At 41.1% G+C, this 26,687-nt stretch overlaps 1 protein-coding gene across 6 annotated transcripts in view; it reads right to left on the bottom strand.

Annotated features, from left to right (window-relative positions):
- Positions 1-320: 320 nt before the first annotated feature.
- sertad2b (SERTA domain containing 2b) overlaps positions 321-26,687 on the bottom strand; it is a 94,556-nt gene continuing 68,189 nt past the window's right edge. For 3 of the 6 annotated variants that reach the window (XM_039783833.1, XM_039783829.1, XM_039783828.1), the window contains one exon: positions 321-6,195. In XM_039783833.1, the coding sequence (XP_039639767.1) occupies positions 4,923-6,191 (1,269 nt within the window). In that variant the 5' untranslated portion in view covers positions 6,192-6,195 and the 3' untranslated portion in view covers positions 321-4,922. Of the gene's footprint in view, positions 6,196-7,845; positions 8,138-11,621; positions 11,832-26,687 lie in introns of all 6 variants that reach the window. The other 3 variants (XM_039783832.1, XM_039783830.1, XM_039783831.1) reach the window with 2 other exon arrangements.

Genomic DNA, 26,687 nt, shown 5'->3' with positions numbered 1-26,687 from the left:
GCGGCCACATGATAACATGTTTTCAATCGTGAGAAGTGGTTAAAAGCTCCAGAAAAAGCTAGTAAGTGGACCTTGAGTTAAGATTATTTTGTCAAACAAAGAAAAACACAAACTGGTCAAACGTCGTCCAATTATGTAAATATGAAAGTCAATGTGTTTATGTGCATGCATATGAAAAATCAAGACGGTACACAATATCAGAAAGTAGGGAGACAAAACAAATCTGCTCTTTTTACAGTTTATTGTATATATATATTTATATATATATATATATATATATATATATATATATATATAAAACTACAAAAGTAAGACTGTTTCAAATTCATAGAGAGCAGTCCATTTATCTCATATACTATATATATCTGTATATATATATATATATATATATATATATATATATATATATATACACACATATATTTTTTATCTACAGTCCACATTTGGATCCCAATACAGTGATCAGCTGATAGTTTCTCTCTGTGTTTGTGTTCTATTGCATAGAAAAAGGCACAGCTCTGAGGTCTGTGTAAAATACAGCCTTCGTAGAGGAAATCAGCCTCGACTGCGGTCAGTCTTTCTCGGCGATTCGGAACCGCCACATGCTCGGACAGCGCGAAAACAGATTCGGTAACAAACACTGATCGATAAAGTCTCAGGAGCTTGAATGCTGTTCATACTATGTACATTACTTTTGGCATTGAAGCGTCTATGACAGGCTTTGGAGTCTTGACATCTGAAGGTTGGAGACAGGTTTTTTGAGTATTGCTGCATGATCTGTTCGCCTTCAACTGGAAAAAGATGAATAAAATAAAAAAATAAAAAAAATAAAAGAGTAGAAAAGATGTAAAAAGTTGTGGCCGCCACCCCACAAAAATCAATAACAAAGCAACAAACAAACATAAACAACATCATAGAACTACCTATGTATATATAAAAAAAAATGGCTTCCACCCATAATTCCACGCTCAGATACATTCCTATCTGAAATACATTCCTACCACACATTCTGTACACACATTTACAATCCAAATGTTCACTTCACATCAAAAATAAATATATTTACACAGAAAAGAAAGACAACATGAATAAATAACTTCATAGACAAAAGAAAAAACAAGCACTCCAAAATCCAAACATAGTGAAAGAAACAAGACACAGTCATCTACAGACAGCATGACTTGGTGCTGCTATCTGCTCGGGCTCACACTCTGCTTTGAATTCAGTTCAAATGCATTTCATTTAAGTACTGGCTACGGTCAAATGCACGCTGGGAAACTAATGATCTTCAATTGGAACAAGTTTCAACACCGCCCTGACCTCACTGCTGTTGGCTACCACAGCAAGAGGAGTCAGTCCAGATAACACGTTCTGTCCCATTAACAACTACTGGGTCCCACCAGCTGGGACTTCTGCTAGAAATACCATTAACATACCATTTTACACCATAGCAAGGTTGTGTTGGCAGACACACAAGTGTTTAGGCTTTCTTGTTCTATTTGATACTTGAGTACTTTTGAAGGAAAAAAACCACCCTGTTGGTGATGTGCATTTGTGCACCACTGCAGTGTCTATCTGTGGTGTCTTTTTCTTACTGTGTATTGCTGAGAAAAGCTAGACAAATGTAGATGATATGTATAATGATAAGCAGGACCACAGAGAATTTATGGATGCTGAATTTACCGCAGATTTCCTGCAGATTTTAAACAAATAAAAATAAAGCTCAGAATGCATACACATCTCCACCCTAAGCAGAAAAGCAGTCCGCTAAATTCCGCAGATTTTCATTCTGGATCACTGCTGAAAACTGTTAAAAAAAACAGCAGATTTTGTTTGGGTCTGATGATAAGATACAGGGCACAGCAGTTACAATGTTTGGTGTCAACATTAAAGCTGCACTCATCAATACATTTATTATTGCTATCAAATGATTACGCATAATGTGTAAGGTGTCGTTTGTAGTGCATTCCCCTTGGTTCTACGGAGTGTTTTAGCTCATTGTTTTGGTTTTCTGGCCCACTACTCTGATAAACCCACACTGCGAAGCAACACATTTGCAGAACATAATGGAGCATATTACCAGCTAAAGAGGCAGATGTGTCCCCCCTTCAGCCGTTGGTGGAGACCAAAACAGCCTGAAAGAGAGTGAATATGGAACTTGCAATTATCAGGTGGCCAGAGACAGAATTCCAGATGAATACTAATGTGCAGCAATCTTTTTTCGTTCTGTTGTCAACACGTGGCTAAAAAAACCTATGAACACAGTTTTAAACATTAAACTGAGGGCTTTTAAAAAAGCAGGAGGCATAATCCAATTTCACCCAGAGTAGCCTCAAGACAATTACACTTCATCACACAGCATGTCCGTAAATGCATTGAACATATGACTGGTGATGTATAAAAGTATCCCAGTGTGGATTTTTCTTTTTAATATTTGAGCCGATTAGTTCAACTTTCATTGCATTGTGTGGCTATAAGAGGCAAGGTGAGTTAGTCTGACTTTTGCTGACTCACTGCTTCTGTCTTTCTGAATATTGCCGCAAGAAAAGGTATTTTACAACTTTTTGTTTTGTTCCATCGACCCTTAATGTACATAATGTATCTGCACCTTAGAAATTATTCTATCCCGTAGTCCTGTAGCCAGTATGACTTTTACATTACTAGGAAATATGGTAGGTCTGTGATTTGCCAATGTCTGTGTCTACTACTGGCCTTATCTACAACTATCCTGGTGCCTCATTCAGAATGGACTTTGTGCAAATTATGTGACACTGTGACCTTGCAAAAGCTTGTTGTGTGGTTTCTATGAAGGTCAGCAGTCTGAGAAGGTAGATTTAGGAGACTGTGACACAGCTGTTTTCAACCTATTGCCTCTACTCCAAATATCTCTTCCATATAGTGTTGTCCCTTTTCATATGGAAAACCACAGTTAATAGCTAAATCTGTGAATTGGGGACAGTTAGTTAAAATAACATCAACTTAATTTTTAAAGGTAATCGAAATTTGTGTAAATAGGAGTATTTCTAGCTTCAATAGATATCATATAAAAGGCTTGAATATGGACATAGCATGGCTGCTAAAACTCTGTGTGTGTGTGTGTGTGTGTGTGTGTGTGTGTGTGTGTGTGTGTGTGCAAGCTTTTGGTCTGCTGGGGGAAAAAAGCATGTGGACTTTAGGAATCCTCATATGACCCTCATCTTAGAAGCTACACTTAGCCATCACATTTTGTCTTTTTGGGTCAAATCAAAGATCATGCATAGTGGCTTGTGCTGTGCAGGGGGGTAGGGTTTATGAAACAATTAGTATTTTGCATCGTTGCAGTATCAGGTTAACATTGTGGTTTGGGTTTCCTACTTCATTGGAAATCCACATTGAAATTCCTCACAAGCCAGATTTAGCTCTCCTGCTATCATATGTTTAAAACATACCTGGGCTTTGGGGTCAACATCAAAACTGCACAACACAATGCACAGAAGAGAGCAGAACCCTGAGATTTGGCATATAGGCCTCCTATTCTAATCACAAGTAAACATACTCTGCAAATTGTGTGTATGTGTGTGTAATACTGTATGCAGTGCTGTATTCTGTCCGTCACTTATGGTGCTAATTATGTAGGACCCAAACCAAAAATAGGGCATGTAAAACTAAAATATAAAATTTTCTTGGTGTAATTCTGAGAAGTTCTATGCAATCTGTGATAGTTGTTTTGTCTTGAGTCCACAGTCACAAAAATGTGTTTACAGCCTAAAGTCTCTGCTCACGTTGGACTTTTCAGATCATCCACATCCAACTGGGAGGCAAGAGTTGGTGGTGGCGCAGCTGCCGCTTCCAATGTAAACACATCAAGCTTTCCTGTGGGTGTAGCTCATTTGAATGCTGTAAGTGAAGCGTGATAACTAGACCATAGTTTGAGCTCATGTAAAAAAGCATCCAGCACAGTTATATGTGCCTGCCTACCAATAAAAAAAAAAAGTCCTGAACTGAATTCATAGACATGATGTGTATAAGAACAGACATTTCCTTCTACCAAAATGAGTTTAACAAACAACCAGGCAATGTGTCTTAGAGCTATTCCCAAGCGTGATTATATTGACTAATATATTATGTAGCACACTGACAAAACAATGTATTCCTTGTAAAACCTTTTTATGCTTGCTTTACAAATAAAACATAGCATATGTAATAAGATAAAGATTAAATAATTATTATTTGATCATAACAAATTACCTTACTTAATAATAGTTTTAACACAATATAATAAATAAAAAAAAACATTGAGGATTGACCTCTCTAGGCTGTTAAAGTGAAAAGAACTAGAAAAAAAATACTGTAAAACAGGAATTGAAGAAGTGGTCATTTTGAAAGGCACTCATCTGCTAAAAGCCATGATTTCAGTGTGTTTGTGTGTGTGTGTGTGTCATGTCTATGTGTGTTCACTTGTATTACTATACCTGTGAGGAGTACAAGGATAGAATGATTGCAAAAATCCTCCAGAGTGAGGACAATTTTTCACAATTAGTTTTTTCTATTTACAGTTACTTTTAGGATTAAGGCTTAGGTTCAGGTTAAAGAGGAAAACTATGATTAGGTTTAAATTAGGATTAGGGAATGAATGGAATCAATGGAGGTCCTCACAAATATAGAAATACAAATGTATGTGTCTCTTTGTTTCCCGGTTACTTCTTTTCCATATTTGGAAAGGCGAGCACAGTGCATGCACAGTGTTGTGTAGTAGTAGTTGTCATAGTAGTACTAAGTGACATCACTATCGACGTTTACAATTACCGACCTTTGAAGAGAGTTTTTTTTTTAAACATAAAAACAACAATCAGGAAAATAACCAAATCGATCCCAAAAGTTCATTCCAGTCTGTTCGCCATATGAAACTGTCTGTGTGTTTCTGAGGTGGTGGTGTTGGCGAGTTACGAGCCCACCAGCACCTCCATGATGTGGTCCAGTTCTGTCAGATCTATTTTGAAAGGCTGATTGGCTGAAACCTGGGGGGCAGGGCCGCTGTACGGCGACGCCAGCGATTTGAGGAGGTCGTCCGCCGTCACCACCGGCGACAGTTTGGTGAGTCCACCACCTGCCGCCGCGCCCACAGCCCCCGCTGTCGTACAGGGATCAAAGTCATACATGGACGTGTCGATGTCGGCGAACAGGACGTCGTCCAGTGCCAAGTCTGAGAGAAACCCCGAGGGAGAGGAAGAAGAGGAAGAGGAAGAAATGTCTACTAGGCCAACAGGGGGCAGTGTGGGCAAAGTGTCCATCGGCCGGAGATCGGCACAGCAGGCTTCGGCTAGCAAGACGCCAGCTGCCTCTGGTTTAGCACCCACTGTCCTGCAGTCTCTGGGTGCTGGGGAGAGGGCTGCTAAGTGGGAGGGCTGGGTGAGTGGCGTGGGAGCTGGGGAGGTAGTCACGGTCGTAGTATTAGCTGCTTCTGTTCTTGTTATGGCTGTGGAAGTACACAACTCCATGTCACTCCGAGCGGAGGGGAAACTGTCATTGGACGAGGCGGGCACAGGGACCCCGGGGGACACCTGGCTCAGAAGTGCCGAAGGTAACGGAGGAGGCTGCACCGGTGGAGGCGACAGAGGAGGAGTGGGTGGGGATGAAGTACAAAAGGCTGAATCTCCACCATCCTCCTCCAGTAAAGAGGCTGGAGTGAGGCAGGCTTCCAGAGGGGCGGGGCAGGCCTCCACACGGTTTGAGCAGGCCTGGGATGCCTGGCAGTTGGGAGGCACCATTGGGTGGGGTGAAGGCGGTGGAACGATCACCGGCATCAACAGCGTAGAAGGCTGGGATACCTGTGCTGCCGATGCCACTGACAAAACACCAAAGGAGGGCGGCGCCTCACGGTAACCCTCGTCCATGGGGTCGTCGGGAGGCGGCGAGGGTGGCAAGAGCAGTGGCCGCAGGGAGCCTTCCTGCTTGAGTTCGTCCTGGATGCGTCGCAGCATGTTGTTGATTAGAACGCGGCGCTCCAGGCTGGGCTCGCCGAGCGGCCGCTGGCTATACAGCTTCATCAAGGAGATGTTAAAGATGGTCTGCCGCTGCAGGGTGTACGACACCTTGGACAGGCCCTCCGGACCGAGGCCTATTCCCCCTCCCGCCACCGGTGCCTCCAGCGTTTTGCCTTCCAGCCCCTCTTCATCCTCGTCCAGCTTCCGCTTCGCACCTTTACCGAACATATATCTGAAAAAACACAAAACCAGAGGAACAGGAGAAAGGAGTTTAATTGTCGCTCGACATAGAAGTCAGTAACATAACAAGGCAACAAGCATGTCATCTAGGGATGCAAGCAATTATTCTTAGACAACTTTTTTCTTGACTAATCGTTTTGTTTATGAAATGTTAGACATAAGTAGAAATTGCCCCTCACAATTTCCCAGAGCTAAGCAAACATTTGTCATTTTTGCATGCAAAATTACATAAACAACTAATGGAGTACAGAGTAATTGCCATTGAATTTCCTGTTGATCCATCAATCAATTAATCATCTAGGTCTCAAGCCATTAAAAAAAAAAAGATGCAGTCCTGGCTTGGCCCTTTTAGTGACAATTAAATCATCTTACACTGATATGTAATGGTAGCACCCCACTTGGGCCAGTCCAGTCCCATTTGGGCTATGGGGATTAAATGTACATGTATATACAAGGAGGGGCCTTGTATATAACAAAATACAGGGCAGTGGTGAGAATTTGAAAAATTGAAATCCAAGCCTATTAAATAAGATTTTCAATGACTTTCCTTAACCAATTCAGAGCACTTCCATGACCAAAAACTGTTCTTCCCTCCTGGTTTGTTATTGAGTATTTCTAAATTGGTGAAATTTTACACACTTCTTTGTTCCCTGTCTGAAATACACCTCAAACAATTCTGACATTGCAGAAAGTTTACACCTGACCATTGGGGCTTTTGTACTAAGCCTCAAATCCAATAGCACTACTAGATCACAGCATTATATTATCAATGTCATACCACATTAGATATCGATATAAATATTTGGTGATTTAAAAATCTGATATTCGGCCGATATATCTTTAAAAAAATTATCCAGAAACGGGTAACAAAACATAAACAGATTTCCATAACATTAGTTATTTGTAGTTATTTATGAGTCCTCACTAAAATAATATGATAATGCAGTTTAAAAATAAACTTTGTTTTATTGTCACAACAGAATACAGGAACATCAAAATATATTAAAGTTCTGATAAATAAAATGTATAAAAATACAAACTTAACATATGAAACTTAAAGGGTTAAACACGAGCGTATAATATACCGATAATATCAGCCCGCCGATATATCGGTCATGCTCTATACCACATCTCAGCTAACTGAAACACTAATATATACAACAGGGAAGTTTACAGACTGAAACCCAGGAGCTTAACCGTAGTGATTCAAAAAGCTGCTTAAACGCAACAAGTTTACTGCAACAGGGGATTTAAAAAAAAAACATACATTGAAACCAAGAGCAGCTGCAAAGGGAGCCTTCACCCTGCATACTGTAGTCCAGCACACACACACACATGCACACGCACGCACGCACACACACACACAGAGTTATGTAATAGCAGTGTTCCCTGCTGTACCACAGGATCATGGACCACATTTGAAGCCCAGCCCCCCTCCACCCTCCTGCCATATTAGAATAGCACATTGAGTTACTTATACCACCTTCAGACAGCTCGCGTGTTCAACCCGCATTGGACCCTTTCATATGAGACAGCTGTCACGCTGCTTCTCATTGTTAGCAGAGGATCCAGTCTAAAGTGTAGTTTTGAACACTTTAATGGTAAACCACAGAATTACACTGAATAATATCCAGTAATTTACCAGATAAAAGCTCCGTTTCAGTTTCCCCTCTTTGTCTGTCCATCGTTCTTGATCACCCATGCACGTGCTTTCTATTTATCTCTCTCTCCTTCTCTCTCGCTCTCTTTTGTCGGTGGATTGGTTAAATCACATTTAAACTCCGGTATCTTTGAATTAATTTCCATTGCTGGTAGCAACGCCTGGCAGTGTCCGACCGGCGTCCAACCCTGGCAGGGAAGAGGATCATGAGGGAGGGCCAGCTGATGCAGTTGACCAATACAGACAGACCCCCGAACTGCATCACTGTGTCGGTCTGAATGGGGTATTTGTGAGAGGGTGGGGCAGGGTGGCGGGCGGGTGAGAGACATACAGTGGGAGAGAAAAGAGAGAGAGCCATGGTGAAGCCACAGTGCATTTCCTAAATATACTGTACATATTCCAATAGCTTAATATCTAATCAAACTATCTGACAGTATTATTACTGGTGCTACAGAGAAAGCAAGGAAGGCAGCAGAAATAAAGACAGGAAAATGAAAAAGAAAGAAAAAAGAAAGAAAGAAAGCAGGAATCGCTGCAGTGTGTTTGACTCTAATCCAGGCTGACAGGCTCATGCAGCCAGTTGCTGTCTAAACACACACACACACACACACACACACACACACACACACACACACACAAAATGCGCATGCGTCTCCTCACACACATACAACCACACACACAGGAAGTGTGAGCTGCAGGCCCAGTCACCACACTGGTTGGTTGCCATGACAAACAGAGTCAGCTGGGAATTCACCCAGAGAGATGACAAAGAATAAGATGGGGGAGAAGAGGAGGCGGGAGGGGGTGAGCTGGGGGGCAGGAAGGAAGAGGAGGAAGACGAGGAGGAGGAGGAGGAAGCAGTGGAGTAGGTGAGAGATTGGCCGAAAAAGGTAGGAGGGGAATGAACAACTTTCCATCTATTTCTGCTAGGGATGTTAATCGGTTAACTGTTAACCAACAATAAGAATTTTACCCGATTAATACTATCAGTTAAACAGTTATTAAACAGTATCATTAAAACAAATATTAAAAAAGTAATTAAAAAAATGTTTTTTTTGCATTTTAAAAGAAAAATCTATGTAAATGTATTTCCACTGAGTGTTCGTTAACTTGCTAGTGCAAACTTAGTGCTAAATTTGCACAAGCAAGTTGCGTTTTAAGCTCTTTTTTTCTGCTAAGTTCACGGCTCTCTGCTGGAAGGCTCTCACAGCGCAGAGCTACATGACCCATGCCACTATATCGATGAGGACTGGCGGATTAAATCGGCCGTCCTACACACAGAATATGCCAGGGAGACATACAGCTGACAACCTCGCAGGTGGATGCGGTGGAGACGGGCTACATCAGTTGCACAGACGTGCAAAAAAAGTGCTGCATGTGTCCATGACAATGCACACAACATCGTTGCTGCACGACCGGTACAAGCCTGCAGCTGTCAGCACGCGCGGAACACTGAAAGTATGTCCGAGCCTCCTGGACGGGTGAACTGGGATACTGCTGCCTGACTGTTGGTTAACGGTTAATGATCAGTTAATGGTCGGCTATGGGTCAGAAAAGTAAATCTAAATTAGCCCCCCTTTTTTCTAATAAGACTACTGCCGAGGTGCCTTTGAGCTATGCACTCTGAATTACTTAACACTTTGCAATTGTATCATAAATTATGCAGATCTGTCGGTTCATTGGCTGCACATATTCACATTTTACTGATGTTAGTGGATGTAAAAAACCCTTCGACTGTTTGATTTCTTTGCCTTGAAATTTGGAGAGAGAGGGGGATGACATGCAGCGAAGGGCTGCAGGTCGGAACCAAACCACGGCCGCAGTGACAAGGACAGAGCCTCTGTACATGGGGCACACGCTCTACCAGGTGAGCAAACCAGTCATCTAATCAATTCTCAGTGACAGGTAAAAATATAATTCAAATTCCATTTAAATAGAATATAATATATTCTAACATGTCTCCATTCCTTTTCATATATATGGCCAGCTACGGCCTGCAGGACATGCAAGTGTCCTTCACCTGGACACTCCTCTTAAATGTTTTATCTATGTCACTTACTACTACTACTTTGATTAATCTGGCCCTAAACAAGATGGTTATTGTGAGGTCTTGGTCTTTGTAACAAGACACTCAAAGCAGGAAAACAACTTGGAGCGTATGACCGACTTGAAAACAGGGCTGAATGAAAACATTCTGATCCTCACATACATGCCTTGCGAAGGAACTTGTTTTGGTGATACATGTGTACGTTCAAAAGTTGTTTAAATCGTGCAACAGAAAACTCGGATTGGACAGATAGTCTAGCTAGCTGTCTGGGTTTACCCTACAGAGATCTGAGGAGCAGTTAACCATAGTCCTCATAAATCCACCGGAGTTTAAAATTCCAACACAAAGAAGGGGAAGGTAACGGACATCAGGCTGAAAAGAGGGCGATCCGGCGGAATTGGAACGTGGAAGTCGTGGATATAGTGCTACTGAACCCCTACTACTACTGAACCCCTAACTGCTTGACTAAGGCTACATCTGCACTACTACGGTTTGGTTTAAAAACTGATAACTTTTGCTATGTTTACGCCTCGCGTCCACACTACTACGGCATTTCCGAGCCCCTGAAACGGAGACATTTGGAAACACTGTTGCCCCCGTTTTAGTTTGAAAACTCCGGAGTTGCTTTGTAGCCTGTACGGACGCAAACATTTTTATTCATGGTCAAACATTGTTACTTTTTCAAAGTATTTTCTTGATTTTCAAATTATACAATTAAATTTTAACCGCAGAGTAACGTCAGACAATCTACTTCCTGTTAACACCGGCACGCACAGGTCCAGTGTATGAGAATGGTCATGTGATTTGCGTTGTCAAACGTGTTAGTACGGATGGAGATTAGTTTGGCTACAGACGCTAAAACTCTTGTGTGGATGGAGATTTTTGTCTCAAAATGCTGCTTAAAAATGAAAACGTAGTAGGGTAGAATGATGTGACGATACGATGTTATAGCAATTTTAATTATACTGCAATATTCTTCGATATATTGCAATTTATTTTCTCCTTTTCCAAATTCAAATTATGCCCCCAAAGGAAAACTTTGTCAACATCTGTTTTATCTAAAAATATACATTTCTATGTTTGTTCATCTTACAATCTAGTGGACTGAAAAAGCAATTGATTTAATTATCTCAGTACTAAAAAGTTAAATTCTCACGTGCAACTTATATAATAAAAGATTGATTCTTGGCGCCCATGTATCGATACAGTGTTGCCGCGGAAAATATTGCGAAACTTTGCTGTATCAATTTTTTCCCCCACCCCTACTAAATGGCAGTCCCCACCTACATCTCTCCACTAATGTTTATAGGTTATGTGTGTATTTTGGGCCTATGTGTGTATGTAATGAATAATGACAACAGAGTGTAATAATGGGGATAAGTAAAAGTACTTTTTCTTTTTAAAAACCTAACATTAAGACATTTGTGCCTTTTAATGACCTACTGCTTGAGTTTCTGTATTCATTGCAGCTGCTTGTGGAGTTTGTAGGCAAATGGTGAATCAGAGTGTCAGAAAGACACAGAGACAGAGAGAGTCAAAGAAAGAGCAACAGAGTTAGTTTCAAAGCAGTTTGTGGGGTGTGTGACTGAGAGCTGAAGCAGCTGCGCATGTCTAACTCATGGCACGCACGCACGCACGCACGCACGCATGCACACACACACACACACACACACACACACACACACACACACACGTTGTAGGGCTGACATACCAGAGGTGCCCCACCCGTTACATTCCACTTCATTATCCTCCTCTTCCCTTCCCTTCTCCTCCACTTCTTCTCTTCTTTGGTCCCTCCTTCACCTGGTTTCCGTCTATCTATTCCTCCTTCCTCCGCTCTGTACCTCACACCTCCCACCCTCCTTCCACTGACTGTCAGAGTCCACAGGCCCAGAACCATCCTACACCCTATGAGCCATGTCTGGATATGAACACACCAGAAGAAGAAAAACAAATCACAATGAGTCGAGCAGATAAAGCACAGCAGTGGAGGAGTGCCGCTCTCCAAAATGGTGCCACGGTCTTCATTCAAGGTCACTGTGACTAAACGCGCAACCGTCTCGCCAATAACTGTCTTATACTAACCTTTTCCAGAAAGATTTCCATCAGGCAAATATAGCTCAAGGTCTAAACCCTTTTAAGCAAAGAAGCAACCAAATATGACTAGAAATCAACCAACCTACAGTTTTAAAACTCAGTAATATTACTGATCATTTTGGACTAAAGTTAACAATAGATCTTTTTCTCAATAGGCATTACTTTTAAATAAGACAAAAATATGGCTCCACAATATGAGGAAAATATGCGATAACGTTGAATATCGTGATAACGATATTACTTGTGATTTTAAAGTGTACTCTGTTTTGCCTTTATGCTGCTTTCAGTAGTCATACAATCAACTAATTGCTTGTTGAATTTAAAACAAATGAAAATAAATAATTTCCAACATTCTTTTATTGAACAAATTGAACATTGAATTGAATATGAAAGGCACCACTAAAAAAAGAATAATAGTTACATTTTAAAGTGTAGCCTATTTCATCTTTTTATTACTGCTTGTTACTGCTTTGCATGGTTGAACGGTGCAAGAAGATGGCTTGGGTCTGTGTTGCTTGGCTGTGTTTTGATGCTTGCATGGCTTTTTATACTAAATGGGGGTACTCTTGATGTGTAACTGTGCTAATGTCTTGCTGCTTCCTACAGGAAGCTCTGCATGGCTTACTGAGAAAGCTTATTTGTTGCTCTAGCTGTATGGTGTCTTCTTGACGTCTTTCTGTATAGTTTAAACTGTACTAATGTCTTGCTGTGCTAAAAACATCTGGCCAAAGGACTACAGTTGAGAATTAGCCAGCTGGCTAACACTGGCACATTTACAGAAATGCTGATTAATGTGTGTTGTCCTTTATAAAATTAAGAATAAGAATAGGATTTATTTTCTTTCAACTAACACAAAAAGTGTCAATGTTGTATGTATGTTGCAGCCTTTCGCATGTGTATATTGTGCAAGTCGATATTGTGATGGCGATAAAGTAGTAACAGTATATTTTTGCTATTTTGCCTATGTTGTTCTGGGAAATCAAACTGCACCATATCTATCATATCAGAGGCTAAGAACATTAACTGGACTGTCTATGATTTAATCAATATATGTAATCAATAAGACATCTTATGAAATGTGTTCCATTTGAAGTGTTTCCTCTTTTTTCTTATAATTATATTATATATCTTATAAACCACCTTCAAAAATGAAACACATACAAAACAAATCAAAATTGATTCATAAATGGTTGTTTCCAGCAGAGCGACCTGATCTATGAAAAGAACTTCAGGTAATAACATTTCTCAAAATAAACACTCTAATTTTGCCTACAGCCCAAAATATCACCAAATATCCTGATACAAAAAAAGAACCAACACAGACTGGGCTTTTCCTTTTTACTCTGAAACGTCTACACAACCAAGCCCACACACTTTGTCCCCTTAATTGACATTGAAGGACACAATACAAACAAATAGCATCAAAATCTGAAATTTCATCTCAAAAAGAAAGTCATCTCACGTGTGCGTGTGTTTTAAGACAAGATTACATTAAAAGTTGATGATGACTTCAGGGAAGTGGGTCTGGGCAAAGAAAAATAGACCATTAAGAACAAGCTGTGAGTTTTAATATAAATGAATGATTGAAGAGTATAAATCTAATCACAAAATTATGGTGTAAAACCTGTTTTGTGTTTCTGTGTAAAACATAAAAACATGTTTTACACATTTAGAGTGCAGATCAGGTGTGTGTGCAGGCATGAGAGAGAGAAAGAGAGTGAGTGTGTGTATGTGTGTGTGTGCGCGTGCGTGCGTGCGTGCATGCCTGCAATCCCACATGTGGGCCGAACATATTTTTCCAGGAGCTGGCTGTGTTGTGTGTGTGTGTGTGTGTGTGTTGTGCAGTACTACAGTGCTAGTGGATGGACTCTGCAGTGATATTATGATCCTGTAACCGGATACGCTAGTTTCCATGCCTGAGCTGAGCTGCACTTCCACCCCTCCCCCTCACCTCCACATCAGACTATTTCAGGTTCTCTGGATGCACAAAGTATGGACACACACTCCACACTCTGCTGCTGCAGGTGGATGAATGTAGCACTGTGTGTGCCGCATGCTCAGTATGACATGTATTTCATTCAGTTCGCAGCCATGACTGTGCTTCCACTGCTCCTCTTCACTGTAATACATCCAGCTCTGCACACGAGGACAACCCTGTCCAACTTACTACTGTGTGTGTGTGTGTGTGTGTGTTCATTGGCCTCTCTCTCTCTCTCACACACACACACACACACACACACACACACACACACACACACAGACACAATGTAGAACTAGTAAACACATTCCAGACAAAACCCAGAGGAAGAGTGCATTGTAGTGCTCGCCTGACCAGCCTGACTACGCTTAATAGCAGCTATGCTTCCACACACAACTTAAAGGGGTGATAGAATGATTATATAGGGTATTTCACACTGTTCCTTATGGTCTCCTAATGGGGTATTTAACATTAGTTGGGCTGAAAATGGCCTGGTTGATATTTTATTGGCCCTTATGCATCCCTGTGTTTTGGCCCTATTTGTTACAAGAGCTTTTCTTCCAAATATGGTATGGTCATGAATATTTAGATGAGCTGCGCGCAGTGTTGGGAAGGATACTTTCAAAACGTATTTCATACAGAATACAGAATACATGCCCACAAATGTAATTTGTAACGTATTCCGTTACGTTACTCAATCTGAGTAACGTATTCTGAATACTTGGATTACTTCAGGATTACTTCCACATTGAATTGCGTTTTATAAGTGTAGGAATGCAGCTATCACATCCAGCTTACTAAACAGGCCTATAATGATGTGTTCTTTTTATTCCAACTAGCTGAATGTGTACCTGAACAAGCAGATAGGTTATTGTATTGGTAGTCCCGAACTGCATACTACAAAAATCTAACTGCAGTCTTGCTACCACGAGCTAATTTTAGCTAACGTTAGCTAGCATGTCAAACGGGGCTAGTCAGTCTTTAAACGGCTCTGCAGCTAGTAAATCAGCATGTAGGAGAATGTAAAGTCGCACGTCAATGTTAAAATAGCAAGGTGACCAGTAAAACTACAGCAGACGACTACCCTTGGCTAATTAAAAAAATAGCTTACTTTAAGATGCTTCTTCAGGTTGGAGGTGGAGTAATTTGGACGCTGAAAGGAGGTTGGTTGCTGGTTGCAGAGGCTGCAATGCACAGTTGTATTTCATTCTCCCTGTTTGTTCTTTAATGTGAAATGCTGTTTGAATTTCCAAGATAGAAACTTATTCCTGTCCTGGCTCTGTTGTGCCGGTTCCGACTCCATTGTGACTGAGCACGCAAATAGCTATTTTTTTCGATTTCATATCGGGGCTTCTGGAAAATGCATAGAGTTGCCTTAATTTAGTCAGAGTGAATAAACTCGTGAAACAGAGAAGTATCGTCATGTAATCCATTGATTTCAACAATGTAACTGTATTCTAAATACCAACGATTTAAATTGTAACTGTAACGGAATACAGTTACTCATAATTTGTATTCTGAATACGTAACGCCGTTACATGTATTCCGTTACTCCCCAACACTGGCTGCGCGCTGCTTGGTTGAGCCTTATCCCCGTACACACACGTAGAGACACGCGCTGATTGGTTGAGCGAATCGCCATACACACGCATTAGAGACGCGTGCTGATTGGTTGAGCGAATCCCCAATACACAATACATTCTATCACACACATTAGAGACGCGACAGAATCTCATATTCCAGACACTGCAATGTTTCGTTACCAAATTCACTTCTGAGACTTTTTTATGCGAGAAATCAACTATATAAAGCTCAAATATGGGCCGTTTTACGAAAATGGATGGCTAATTGCAAATTTGGTAAAACTGTGTGTCGGAGTTGAGCGGCCGGTGCTGCCTGTGTTGCTGCCTCGCCGCCCGGCCTGACTTCCTCCACAGACCCCGGGCTGCTGTGAGCTCGATTGAGCTCCAGCACGGCTGGCAGCCCACAGCACCTCATACTCGCGCAAAGTCACCGTTTGGGCTAATGGACTAGCTACCAAACGCCGCTGCCCTGACAGAGCTCCAGGGCCTGCAACTCCTCCCTTCCTGCTAGCTAAATGGCCCGTGTGTGAGAGTGAGAGCGCGGTCAGCGAACTTGTTACACCAGCAATCTCTTACCACATGTTACACACGTCACGCCACTTATACAACATCTAACTAAATGTCTTATAAAGCTAACAACGGTGTCCGATTTCAAGTTAATGAATATTTGTGAACTGTAAGGGTTTCGTTAGCTGCGACTTTCCCTTCAAGCCTATGTGTACAAGATTGCGGCTAGTTAGCTTCATTTTTGGTCGTAATTCGAGTATATTTACAGTTTGAATTTCGTCACGCCACTTATACAACATCTAACTAACTGTTTTAAAAAGCTAACAACGGTGTCCGATTTCAAGTTAATGAATATTTGTGAACTGTAAGGGGTTTGTTAGCTGCAACTGTCCCTTCAATCCTAGCTGTATGTAGCTACAAATCACGGATAGTTAGCTTCATTTTCGGGGTAATTCGAGTATATTTACAGTTTGAATTTCGGTCCACACATATCAACATCTAACTAAATGTCTTATAAAGCTAAAAACGGTGTCCGATTTCAAGTTAATGAATTTTTGTGAATTCCAGAGGAATTCTAAGAGGAGGCTAGCTAGCTCTCATTGATAGAGCTCCATCCAGCCGCAGGCTCTATCAATGAGACTCACGGACAAGCGGCGTTTATTTCCCAATCGTTTGTTTAAATAACTCAAAACATTATAATTACACACATTAAAAGAGTAACTGGAACCTGTGGTAAGAGAATGCTGGCGTAACAAGCTCGCTGACCGTGCTTTCACTCACATACACCGGGCATTTAGCTAGCAGGAAGAGGGGAGTTGCAGGCCCTGGAGCTCTGTCAGAGCAGCGGCGTTTCGTAGTCCATTAGCCCAAAACGGTGACTTTGTATGGAGTGTTGTGGGTTGCCAGCCTAACGGAGCTCAATCGAGCTCACAGAAGGCCGGGGTCTGTGAAGGAAGGCAGGCCGGACGGCGAGGCAACAACCCAGGCAGCACTGGCCGCTGAATTCCGACACAGTCGGACAAAATTTGCAATTAGACATCAATTTTCGTAAAACAGCCCATTTTTTACCTCTACATAGTTGATTTCTCGCATAAAAAAGTCTCAAAAGTGAATTTAATGGTAAAATAGCAGATGAACAATGTATACAATTTCTGAGATTTGCATGACCTAGATTCAGAAGACTAACTGATCTCAGGTCAGTTGTGTAGCCTATGCAAATGTTGGTGCGTGACAAACACAGAGACTAGAGCCAAATGAGGAGGAGCCGCAATAGTTGACGTCAACTATGGGGCTCGTTGAGATTTGCCCGTTTTCAGAGGCAGTTTCAAATAGAGAGATTTGCAGAGGAAAGAGGTGTCAGTGGGATTTAGAGGTTCTATGTATGTCCTAGTTACCCACTAAACTGTCATTATTCAACTATGACAAGGTAAAATCAGTTTTGCATTCTATCACCCCTTTAAGATACAGTTACACCATGACTATGCCTACTACTGTTTCTACCACTGCTTAAAGTGCTACAATTAGACATAGGTCATCAAGACTCACCATCATCAACTGGCTCTTTTGCATGGGCCTGCTATAAAACAGGCAAATACCCTAAACCAGGAAAATACAGTATGTGTCTTTTCTCAACCAGACTGCGACTATCTGTGACACTCAAGTGACACCAACTAAACTGTTCAAGACGTCTCATTAACCCTTGTGTTGTCTTCCTCTCGACCATGAACTTGTCCTTGTAGAATTTATGATGTTGAGTGAATCAAAGACTGGTTTAGTCAGGATGCTGTTTTGAAACCATTTATTAATTATTATTAAAATTGAATAAAACACCCAAAATGCAATGAAAGTAATCATTCATTTTACCTGCAAAGAATGTTGTATGGGTTCCATACAATGTACATTCATGCACCAGCAATTTGGTTGAAAGAAACCCATATTTCTGATCTAAAAAACTTTGTAAACATGAGGACAACACAAGGGTTGAACAAATCAAGGTTCTGTTCACATTTGGTCTAAATGGTGAAATGCCAACAGGAGGTTTGATGATGGTCATGGTTTAAATATTGAAGGTGACTAATGCAGTGCCGGTTCAACACAAGCCTGTTTGGAACATGCAGATAGCTTGGCCTGTGGTATTGGGCCCCAAACAGCTACAGTATAGATTTATAATGATTATAATTGTGTTACTATTCTAACCCAAACTACCCTGAAATAACTTACAAAAGGCCCCCAAAGCACTTAAAAAATATGCAACTTAACTGTATACTACCGACTTAATGTATACTACTACTTCAGAGGAAATCATTGTACTACTATATTATGACTATGAAATGTTACTGGTTATGTTGCAGATTCAGATTTTACTCATAAAATATCACAATTAAAATATGATGCTAATATTATTATTCATTTAACTATCCAGCATTATATTAGAGATGAAAGCTCCACCTTGAAAAGACGTTAATCAATTTACATTGTGTCGATAATGCCTCTCTTGGACTATTCATTTAAAGTAAACATTTGAATGCAGGACTTTTACTGTGCAGTAATAATAGTTTTACTATTAACAGTTAATAAATTTAATTTATACTGTTTATTGATCCCCAGTGGGGAAATTACAATTTACACTCTGTTTTTGAAATCACTACACACAGGCCTGAAATACACACACACCCTCAGGACCTATCCATGCACAAATGGAGAAATGTCAGAGTGAGTGGGCTGCCAGTGCTGGACCAGCACCCTGAGCAGGTACAGTGCCTTGCTCAAGAGGTAAACTGGCATCTCTCCAGCTACCAATCCACACTTCAGAAAATAAATCACACCCAAGTCGTGGCTACTCACAGTCAGAAACACCGGTGAAATATACACTTAGCGGAGGTATTAGTTTCCAGACAGGCGTGTTAGTCGCTTGTTTTGACATAACCACCACCAAGTAGAACTTAGATTTAATTTTGCCGCAGCACGAGGGATGGCGAGACTCGTCTTTCGAAACAAAAAAAACACAAAATGATAATACATTCAGATGATGCTGACTTTCTGTGAGCAGGTGATTAGGGAAAAGCTGCTAAAATCAGTAAGACACCAGAGTAACTGTAGAAAGCGCTGCCTTGTGTCTTAGTGGTGTTTGTGAAAAAAATGTTGCTCTCACCGGACTGCTTTTCCTTTCGGTCAATTTCACGTTAATGTGAAACACGATTGTGTTTAGTGAGAAGAGAGGGGAGTACCTGGATAGTTAAAATAATACTTGGTAACTTAAGGTGCTTGTAATAAAACATGTATAGGACCTTACAAGATGCTTATAAACATAAATAAGTTATAACGTTAAGAAGTTTATTCAAAGTTTATTAAAGAATGAATGTAACTAAAATACTTTTCTAAGATCTAATGATTGTAGTTGGTCCCCAGTGGACTTCTTTAGGTTCAAGTTTTGTCTTTAAGCTTTTTAAGCGTTAACTTTTCCAACGTTTTAGACACAGATATGGTGATAATAATGGTCCAAAATGATGTGAAATTGCATATTTTCTTTCATTGAAAAACCTAACATTTTCTTGAGGGAGGACCCCTTAACCCCCCAGCACCTCACTCTTCCACAAACCTAGGTAAAACACTGGGTGTAGTAAGCAATGTTAATCTAATACACTTTTTGTCAAATTCACCAAATATCTCCTCACGGTCGCTTAGCTTATTTTCTGTGTGCGCTGGAAAAAAAATCTGCATTTCTACACAGCCCGCACAGAAAGGTGTGCACGAGCCAAACAACACTATTCCAGCCAGTTAGCACCAGGTGGCGTGTTCAAGCGAGTGATGGGGGCGGGGGGAGAGGGGGGAAGCAGCGGCCGGGGACAGGAGTTATCAACAACAACAGTTGGCAGAGAAACAGCAAGAGGAAAAGGACTGAAGAATAGAAAAAAAAAAACGTTAACATGTCAGTGACGCTTTTGACCGCTGCAGAAACCTCCGTGATTTCGTGGCCGGGTTGGATCAGTGGGTAGAGCAGGCGCACATATACTGAGAGGCTTATGCCTCAACGCAGAAGTCCAGGGTTTGAATCCGACCTGTGACGATTTCCTGCATGTCTTCCCCGTCTCTCTCCCCTTTCTCACCTAGCTGTCCTATCAATTAAAGGCGGAAAAGCCACAGTTTGCTAATCCCCAACCTAACGTGAGCTAAGTGTCGACTCTGCCATATTTCGTTTTAGTCAGCAGAGACACTAACAGAAGTGGTCGCTTAAAATTGAACGTGTCACGTTTACAAATTGCACCAAATTCCACATGCACGTCCCCGCAATACACCCGCCAAGTGTTAAGAAGATCAGATGAACGCTTCTCGAGATATGCCAAGGACACACAGAAAGATATTCCCTGCTTTATAGTTAGATTAAACGTGTTTATTTATCTAAAAGCTATAGTGCACAGTTTCTGTCTCCCTCCCTCCATGAGGAATTCTAAGTACTGACAACATTAATCCACATTATACAAGCCTACCGTGATCGCGCACAGCCCCCTCCCCTCCTCCACGCAGTTGCTAGTAGCCAAGGAGGACACGGAGGATTAAAAAAACATGATGGACTCTCATTATTAGGTCATTATCTTCACTCGTGTTTCTGCACACGAAAGTCGCCGGACGACACAATCTTCTGAACATAGCCATATTGAGAAATACAGAGAGAGTTGTGTGGAGCTGACAGTCTTAATTAGCTTTGTAGCAACTCATTTGGCAATGGCTTGACTGTAACGGACATTTATTAATATCAAAAATGTACGCACTAAAGCTTTAAAAAGGTGCACTATGAGTTCCTGCATGGTCACTTCTGTTGACGTTCCAAGTAAATTCCAAACAAAACTGAGTAAGCTCGCCCCTCCCCCCATGTTTCTGTAACTGTCATGACTAACTGACTGTCACTAACCCCCCACCCCCTCCCACAACCATCTTGTCGTGATTGGCTGGAGTGGTTTGTTGTATTTTGGTGCACAGCCTGTGCCTCTAGTGTTTGTTTGACGTTTATGACCCCTGTGTTGTCTCCCGAGACCGGGCTTTTTCACAGTGTATTCATGGGGCAGGCAGCTAGCGGATCAAGGAGCGATGCCTACAATTTGAGACAAAAATGAAATCGCGCTGAAACCATGCAGGAACTCATAGTGCACCTTTAAGTGTCTGTAAGTGCAATTTTGCAGCCAACGTTTTAATATTACAATATTATTATGAATATTAGCTATATTATGACCATGCACTGGTACTAGTGTTAGCTACAGTAAGTTGTCAAATAGCCTATAAGAATGAGCTTAAACCCTGCATACTTGACCCCAAACAGTATAACTAATCTTGAAAACACTTCTATTTTGACATTGCTGAAAAATCTTTCTGAACAACAAGGGAGGACAGATGGAAAAGGAGAGCAAGAATCAAAATGAATAAGCCTGAGTACCGGCACTTCTGATTTTTGTCCACATGAGTACTGTTTGTTCTAACTGAGTACCGTCACTTCTGTGCTGAGTAGGTACGCACCCCTGTGCAACTGTGTCTCTCACATAGCAGCTTAATTCTGAGGAAACAACAAAATATTGAAACCCTGGTCGCTGGAGTAGGCCACTGTGGCGGCATGGTGGTCCGTCCACCCCGATGGTCACCAAATCTCGCACACCAAACCAGCTAAGCTGCGGCGGGAAAATGGTGCAACCAAGGCAACAAACTTTTGCTCCGCTTCTCGTCACCGGGGGTCAGCTGCTGACTACTTGAGTTTTCAATTCATCTTTTCCACCCCTGCACCACTTATGCAATAAGAAGCCACTCTTTTTTTACATCTGTGTCTTAATCGGTTGCATTTTTTTAATACAAAAGGAGCTTTACACACAACCTTGTCACAGCTGAATATTTCATCACTGGAGTGTTAGAGCCTATACACTTTATGTGGTCTTGATTTGGTTTGTTGTTTACATTTAAAAAGGGTTATAAATCTAGTTCTTTAACTTTAATCAAATAAAACCTAATTTCTGTGGCTAGTGAAAATGCTGCATGGCTAACTTTGGAAAACCACTAGCCACAGTGGCTGCTGTGCAAACATAATGTCAAACCCTGAATGTATGTAATTAAATTCATACAACATACATTTGAAGTGATATATTACCAAGATAATCATATAAAAATATTAGGGCTGTCAAACGATAAAAAAATATTTATCGCGATTAATTGCTGAATTTCTATAGTTAATCGCGATTAATCACATGTTTTATCACATGATTAAAATTATATTATTTTGTATTTCAGAACAGTTTTTAAGTACATATTAACAATGGAAAGCAATTCTTACCAGTGTATCTTGATTGGGAATCAAATGAATGCAAAAAAAGTTACTTTATGAACTTGACTTTAAGATTTGTATTTGTTTATTATTTATTTACTGTAAACAAAAGAAAAAAAAAGAAGGGTACTAAACAACAGTCAGCAAAAGGGTATTTTACAATTACTGTGAATGCACCACGAGGCTACCTGTTTTAAGTGAACACAGCGTCTGTGTTGTTAATTCCGACAACGGCAGCTGCTGCGCTGCAAAGCAGACTGTTAACGTCCCGGTGTTGGAATCCTCTACAGTTAAATACAGTCACACTTTATACTGTTTAACGTTATCTGTCAGCATTTTAACAGTGTTTAATCCAGCTGCTAGCTAAAGGTAGGCTAACGTTTCGTCGAAATTTTCGTTCTTATTCAGTCTCATTACTACCGTTTAGGTCGGCACGTTTCGGTAACCAACCCTACTTACCAGAGTCAATATAGTGTGCAGTAACTTCTAAATAATTTTGATTACTCGCTGACGTCCAGTGATCACCGGTTGATGAGACAGCGTTAGCACTTTGCACTTTGGTTTAAATAACAGGTCGGCGAGTAGCACTCTCCAAAATATTGCTTTGCCTGAGCCTCAACCTGAGTCACGTTAACTGTACTATGCTTAGCTCGTAGGTAGTAGCTCAAGCTTGACGTGCTTCGTGATATTTTAATTCGGCTTTACACAATGTGCATGTGGCTTTCAACTTGTCTACGAGCCGTCCGGGAGTTTTGGAAAATAAAAAGCGCCATTCAGAATTGTGTTGCTGCTTCATTTCTCCATCATGCCTGCAGGAGGAGGATGTATTACGAGGAAGTATGGCAGCTTGATGATAAGTAAACAAGGGGGTAAGCTTCGCTTCTGAACGCGAACCTCCGATGGCGCCATTTTGTTGCTACAAAGGTATCACCTCTTGTTAGCATTCCACTGACCGCCATTTTTTTTTTACGTCACTTGACTGCGAATAACTTTACATCTGAAGCGTTTAAAGACTCTATTTGTCCATTGTTTAATTCTAAAGAAACACGACAATGTATAAAAGGCTCCATTACCTTGTACCTCACGTTATGGCTCCGTAGCAGACGTTTTTGTAAAAATACGCTAACGATTGTGTCATAACTAAGTGACTTACTGTCGCACAGTAGAAGAATTACCGTATAGTACAGGAGAAGCTCGCAGGCAGTTTCGACTTACATTAGCTGTTTAGGTTTAATTACGAATGTTAACTAGCATGTTAGTTAGCAATAATTAGCCTGTGCTTATGTTATCTCCTTACATATACCTACACTCTCCGTCTCTGTAAGATTGGAAATGATTGAGATTTCGCTTGGCACAGCTACAAGAAGACTTACAACTTTCAGACACGTTGCTCACGTCACATTTACGTTGTCTCTGTCAGTTGGAGGCAGCGCAGTAAAGCAAGAGATCACCGGAAAAGTGCTTCTAATAGCCTTCACTGGTCTCCGTCCAGAGCAACGGGGTCTATTGGTCCATTAATATATATGTCAATGTAAGTAAAGGTGCGGCAAAGGGTCAAAATAGTAGCCTGTTAGGCATGATGTGAAGCCGAGTGAAGTGAAAATAAATTAATGCGATTAAAAAACAATTTACGCGTTATGCTTGGCCCTTAATCGCAACGCGCTTAACGCGTTAAGGCTGACAGCCCTAAAAAATATCCAAGACACATTAACATGTCATGCAACAGCTGAATAAGCTTTTTTGTTCTGATTCAGGTACTGAATAGCCCCGCTAGAAACAATGTCTGTATGTGTGCATGCTACAAACCTCTGTGTGTGTGTGTGTGTGTGTGTGTTTTCCCTCATAGTGATCATAAAATGCCCATGTGACAGAGGTCATCTGGGTATCAGACAAGGAATTCACTCTGATCTCTTACGTAATGACAGACCTGGTTACAAAACACTACAGCTCCTACTGTGCAACATGCAGCATCCCATTAATAAAGACACTAGTGAGCGCCGGCATGGCAAGCTCAGGGTGGATTGGACCTTTACAAAGAAGATGAGATAGTTGGTGTCTGTACAGTGTTTCCCACAGATTAGAAAGCAATTTGTGGCGCGGGGTGTCACCCTGTGTCAAAAACTGAGGACACGCTGTTGGATGCTGTCCTCCTTTCCTACTTTAATGCCTAACGAATATATCTCTTTCTCTCCCTGACCTGTCTTTCACTGGTTGAAGCCTGAAAATATTGTAAACAAATTAATAACATAACTAATTACACTGGTCGGACTTTTCAGCTCTGTTTCAGACTGATACCTCCGGTTCAGGCAGAAGAACATGTTTTAAATAGCATTTAAAAAAATAAAAATAAATGAATAACTAAACGTAATGTGCGGCGGCCGGTGTTGATAGTGAGGCGCACCGCCACACAGTCTATGTGTGGGAAACACTGCTGTATGTGGAGGATGTTGCTTTTAATTAATATTGTGTGCCCAATTAACCTATTACAATTCATTTGTGAAAGCAATCCTATTTTTCTTTTATGAATGGCTATCTTTATTTGATTTACAGTATTTAAGGTGCAAGTTAAGATGTCTGAAGTTAGGAGATTAATCACACATTCACACAGCAAGAGCCACTGACATGTAAAACCTTTTTTTCCCTGACTCATATTGAAACCAAACTCAATTGCCAGTTCATTGGGTACATATACAGCTATTTTAGGGTTTGTTGTTTCTAAGGGTGTCCAAAATTAAGTCACAATCTTGAATTTTGAATAAAAAAATGGAATCGTCGATACTGCAAGGCCCCCATGTCACGTCCGGTCGGCTTGTCAAGCGGAAAAAAACACACGTGTTGACGTGCTGCGAGTCAGTAACTTAGCTAGCCTGTAACTTAGCAAGAGCCAGTCAAAAGATAGCATGGCAACTGCAGATGCAGGAGACCCATCGACAGAACTTGAGCCCCATCCTCTTTCACTGAAGTGTGTGAAAGTGTGGAAGTATTTTGGATTTCCAGTGAGTTATGTTGACAACGTTCGCGTTGTCGACAAAAAAGCCACAGTTTGCAAGCTCTGCTATGTGCATGTACCATATTCTATGTGTTTACCATTGCACATTAGCCTAGCAGCTAGCGGGTATTCCTTCTGCTTATAGCTTTATCCCAACAAAACCGCACGGTTGAATTTCAGCCTGCATGCACGTTTTGAAGCCTCGGTCTGCTCAGCTGCTGTTCTGGCTCGATGGTGTTTTAAGCCCCCAACTAAGCCTTCAAGGCAGCGCTGCGACCGTTGTCTGCAACCATAACTCATGGATCTAATAAGAGAACTGGATACAGCATTCGGCAGGAAGCCCTGTACATTCCAATGAGAGTACTCAAAATCGCATAAAGCTCGGATCTACCGCGTTGACTGGCCCATGACTAGTGTTAATTTCGTCAGACGAGACGAGACTCAATATGTGACGAGACTGTGCCAATGTCCAAAAACGCTGACGAAGACTAAATTAACATGCATTATTGTTGAAGAAAAAAGACGAGACTAAAATGTTTTGCATAAAATAAAAACTAAGATAAAATCTCTCTTCATTTTTGTCTACAATCATCTCTACTTTTCCATCATGAGATAGAATATTCAGCTGTTACTATGGTTGGTTACCCAGACCCGGTGCTAATACAGCTACAATCTACTGGACCAAATAGCAATGCGGATTTCGGTGCCACTTAAATGCCTGTGCTTCTCTCTGATGCTCCTAAACGGACGTTAGAGGCAACCGAAACATCGCTGCACGGGACGCTAGTTAACACTACACTTTGCAGCAGCTAACGTTAGCCTATCGTTAGCTAGCAGCTGGATTAAACACGGTTAAAATGCTGACAGCTAAATGGTGTAAAAGTTTGTCTGTATTTCACTGTAGAGGATTCCAACAGGGGGACGTATGACAGTCTGCAGCTGCCGTTATGTGAACGCAACACATATGTTGTGCTGCGTTCAATGTTATTGTAAAATACCCTTTTCCCATTCAGTGGTTGTTTTTTCACGATGGACATGCGCACCAGCAACAGTTTGTTTGTGTTGTTGTAGCAACTGGTAGCAACATGCTCGTTAATGAGCTTCTCTTTCGTGTCTCTTACAAGTATGCAAACTCATGAACTCGCCATTTTCACTGTCTAAAATATTCACTAACGTTAAACATTGTGTTTTCATTGTTCCTGATCGATTACATGCTTATCTAAATAAATGATGGATGTATTTAGACAACCAAGGAGATTTAATCATTATGTCGTGCTACTAGCTAGATACTAGCTAGTGCTAGCTACTAAGGTTAGCCTGCA

This window comes from Perca fluviatilis, chromosome 19 (genome assembly GCF_010015445.1).
Source record: "Perca fluviatilis chromosome 19, GENO_Pfluv_1.0, whole genome shotgun sequence".
Taxonomy (NCBI): Eukaryota; Metazoa; Chordata; class Actinopteri; order Perciformes; family Percidae; genus Perca; species Perca fluviatilis.
Note: the sequence above shows the minus strand (reverse complement) of the source record. Positions and strands in the feature narration are given on the sequence as shown.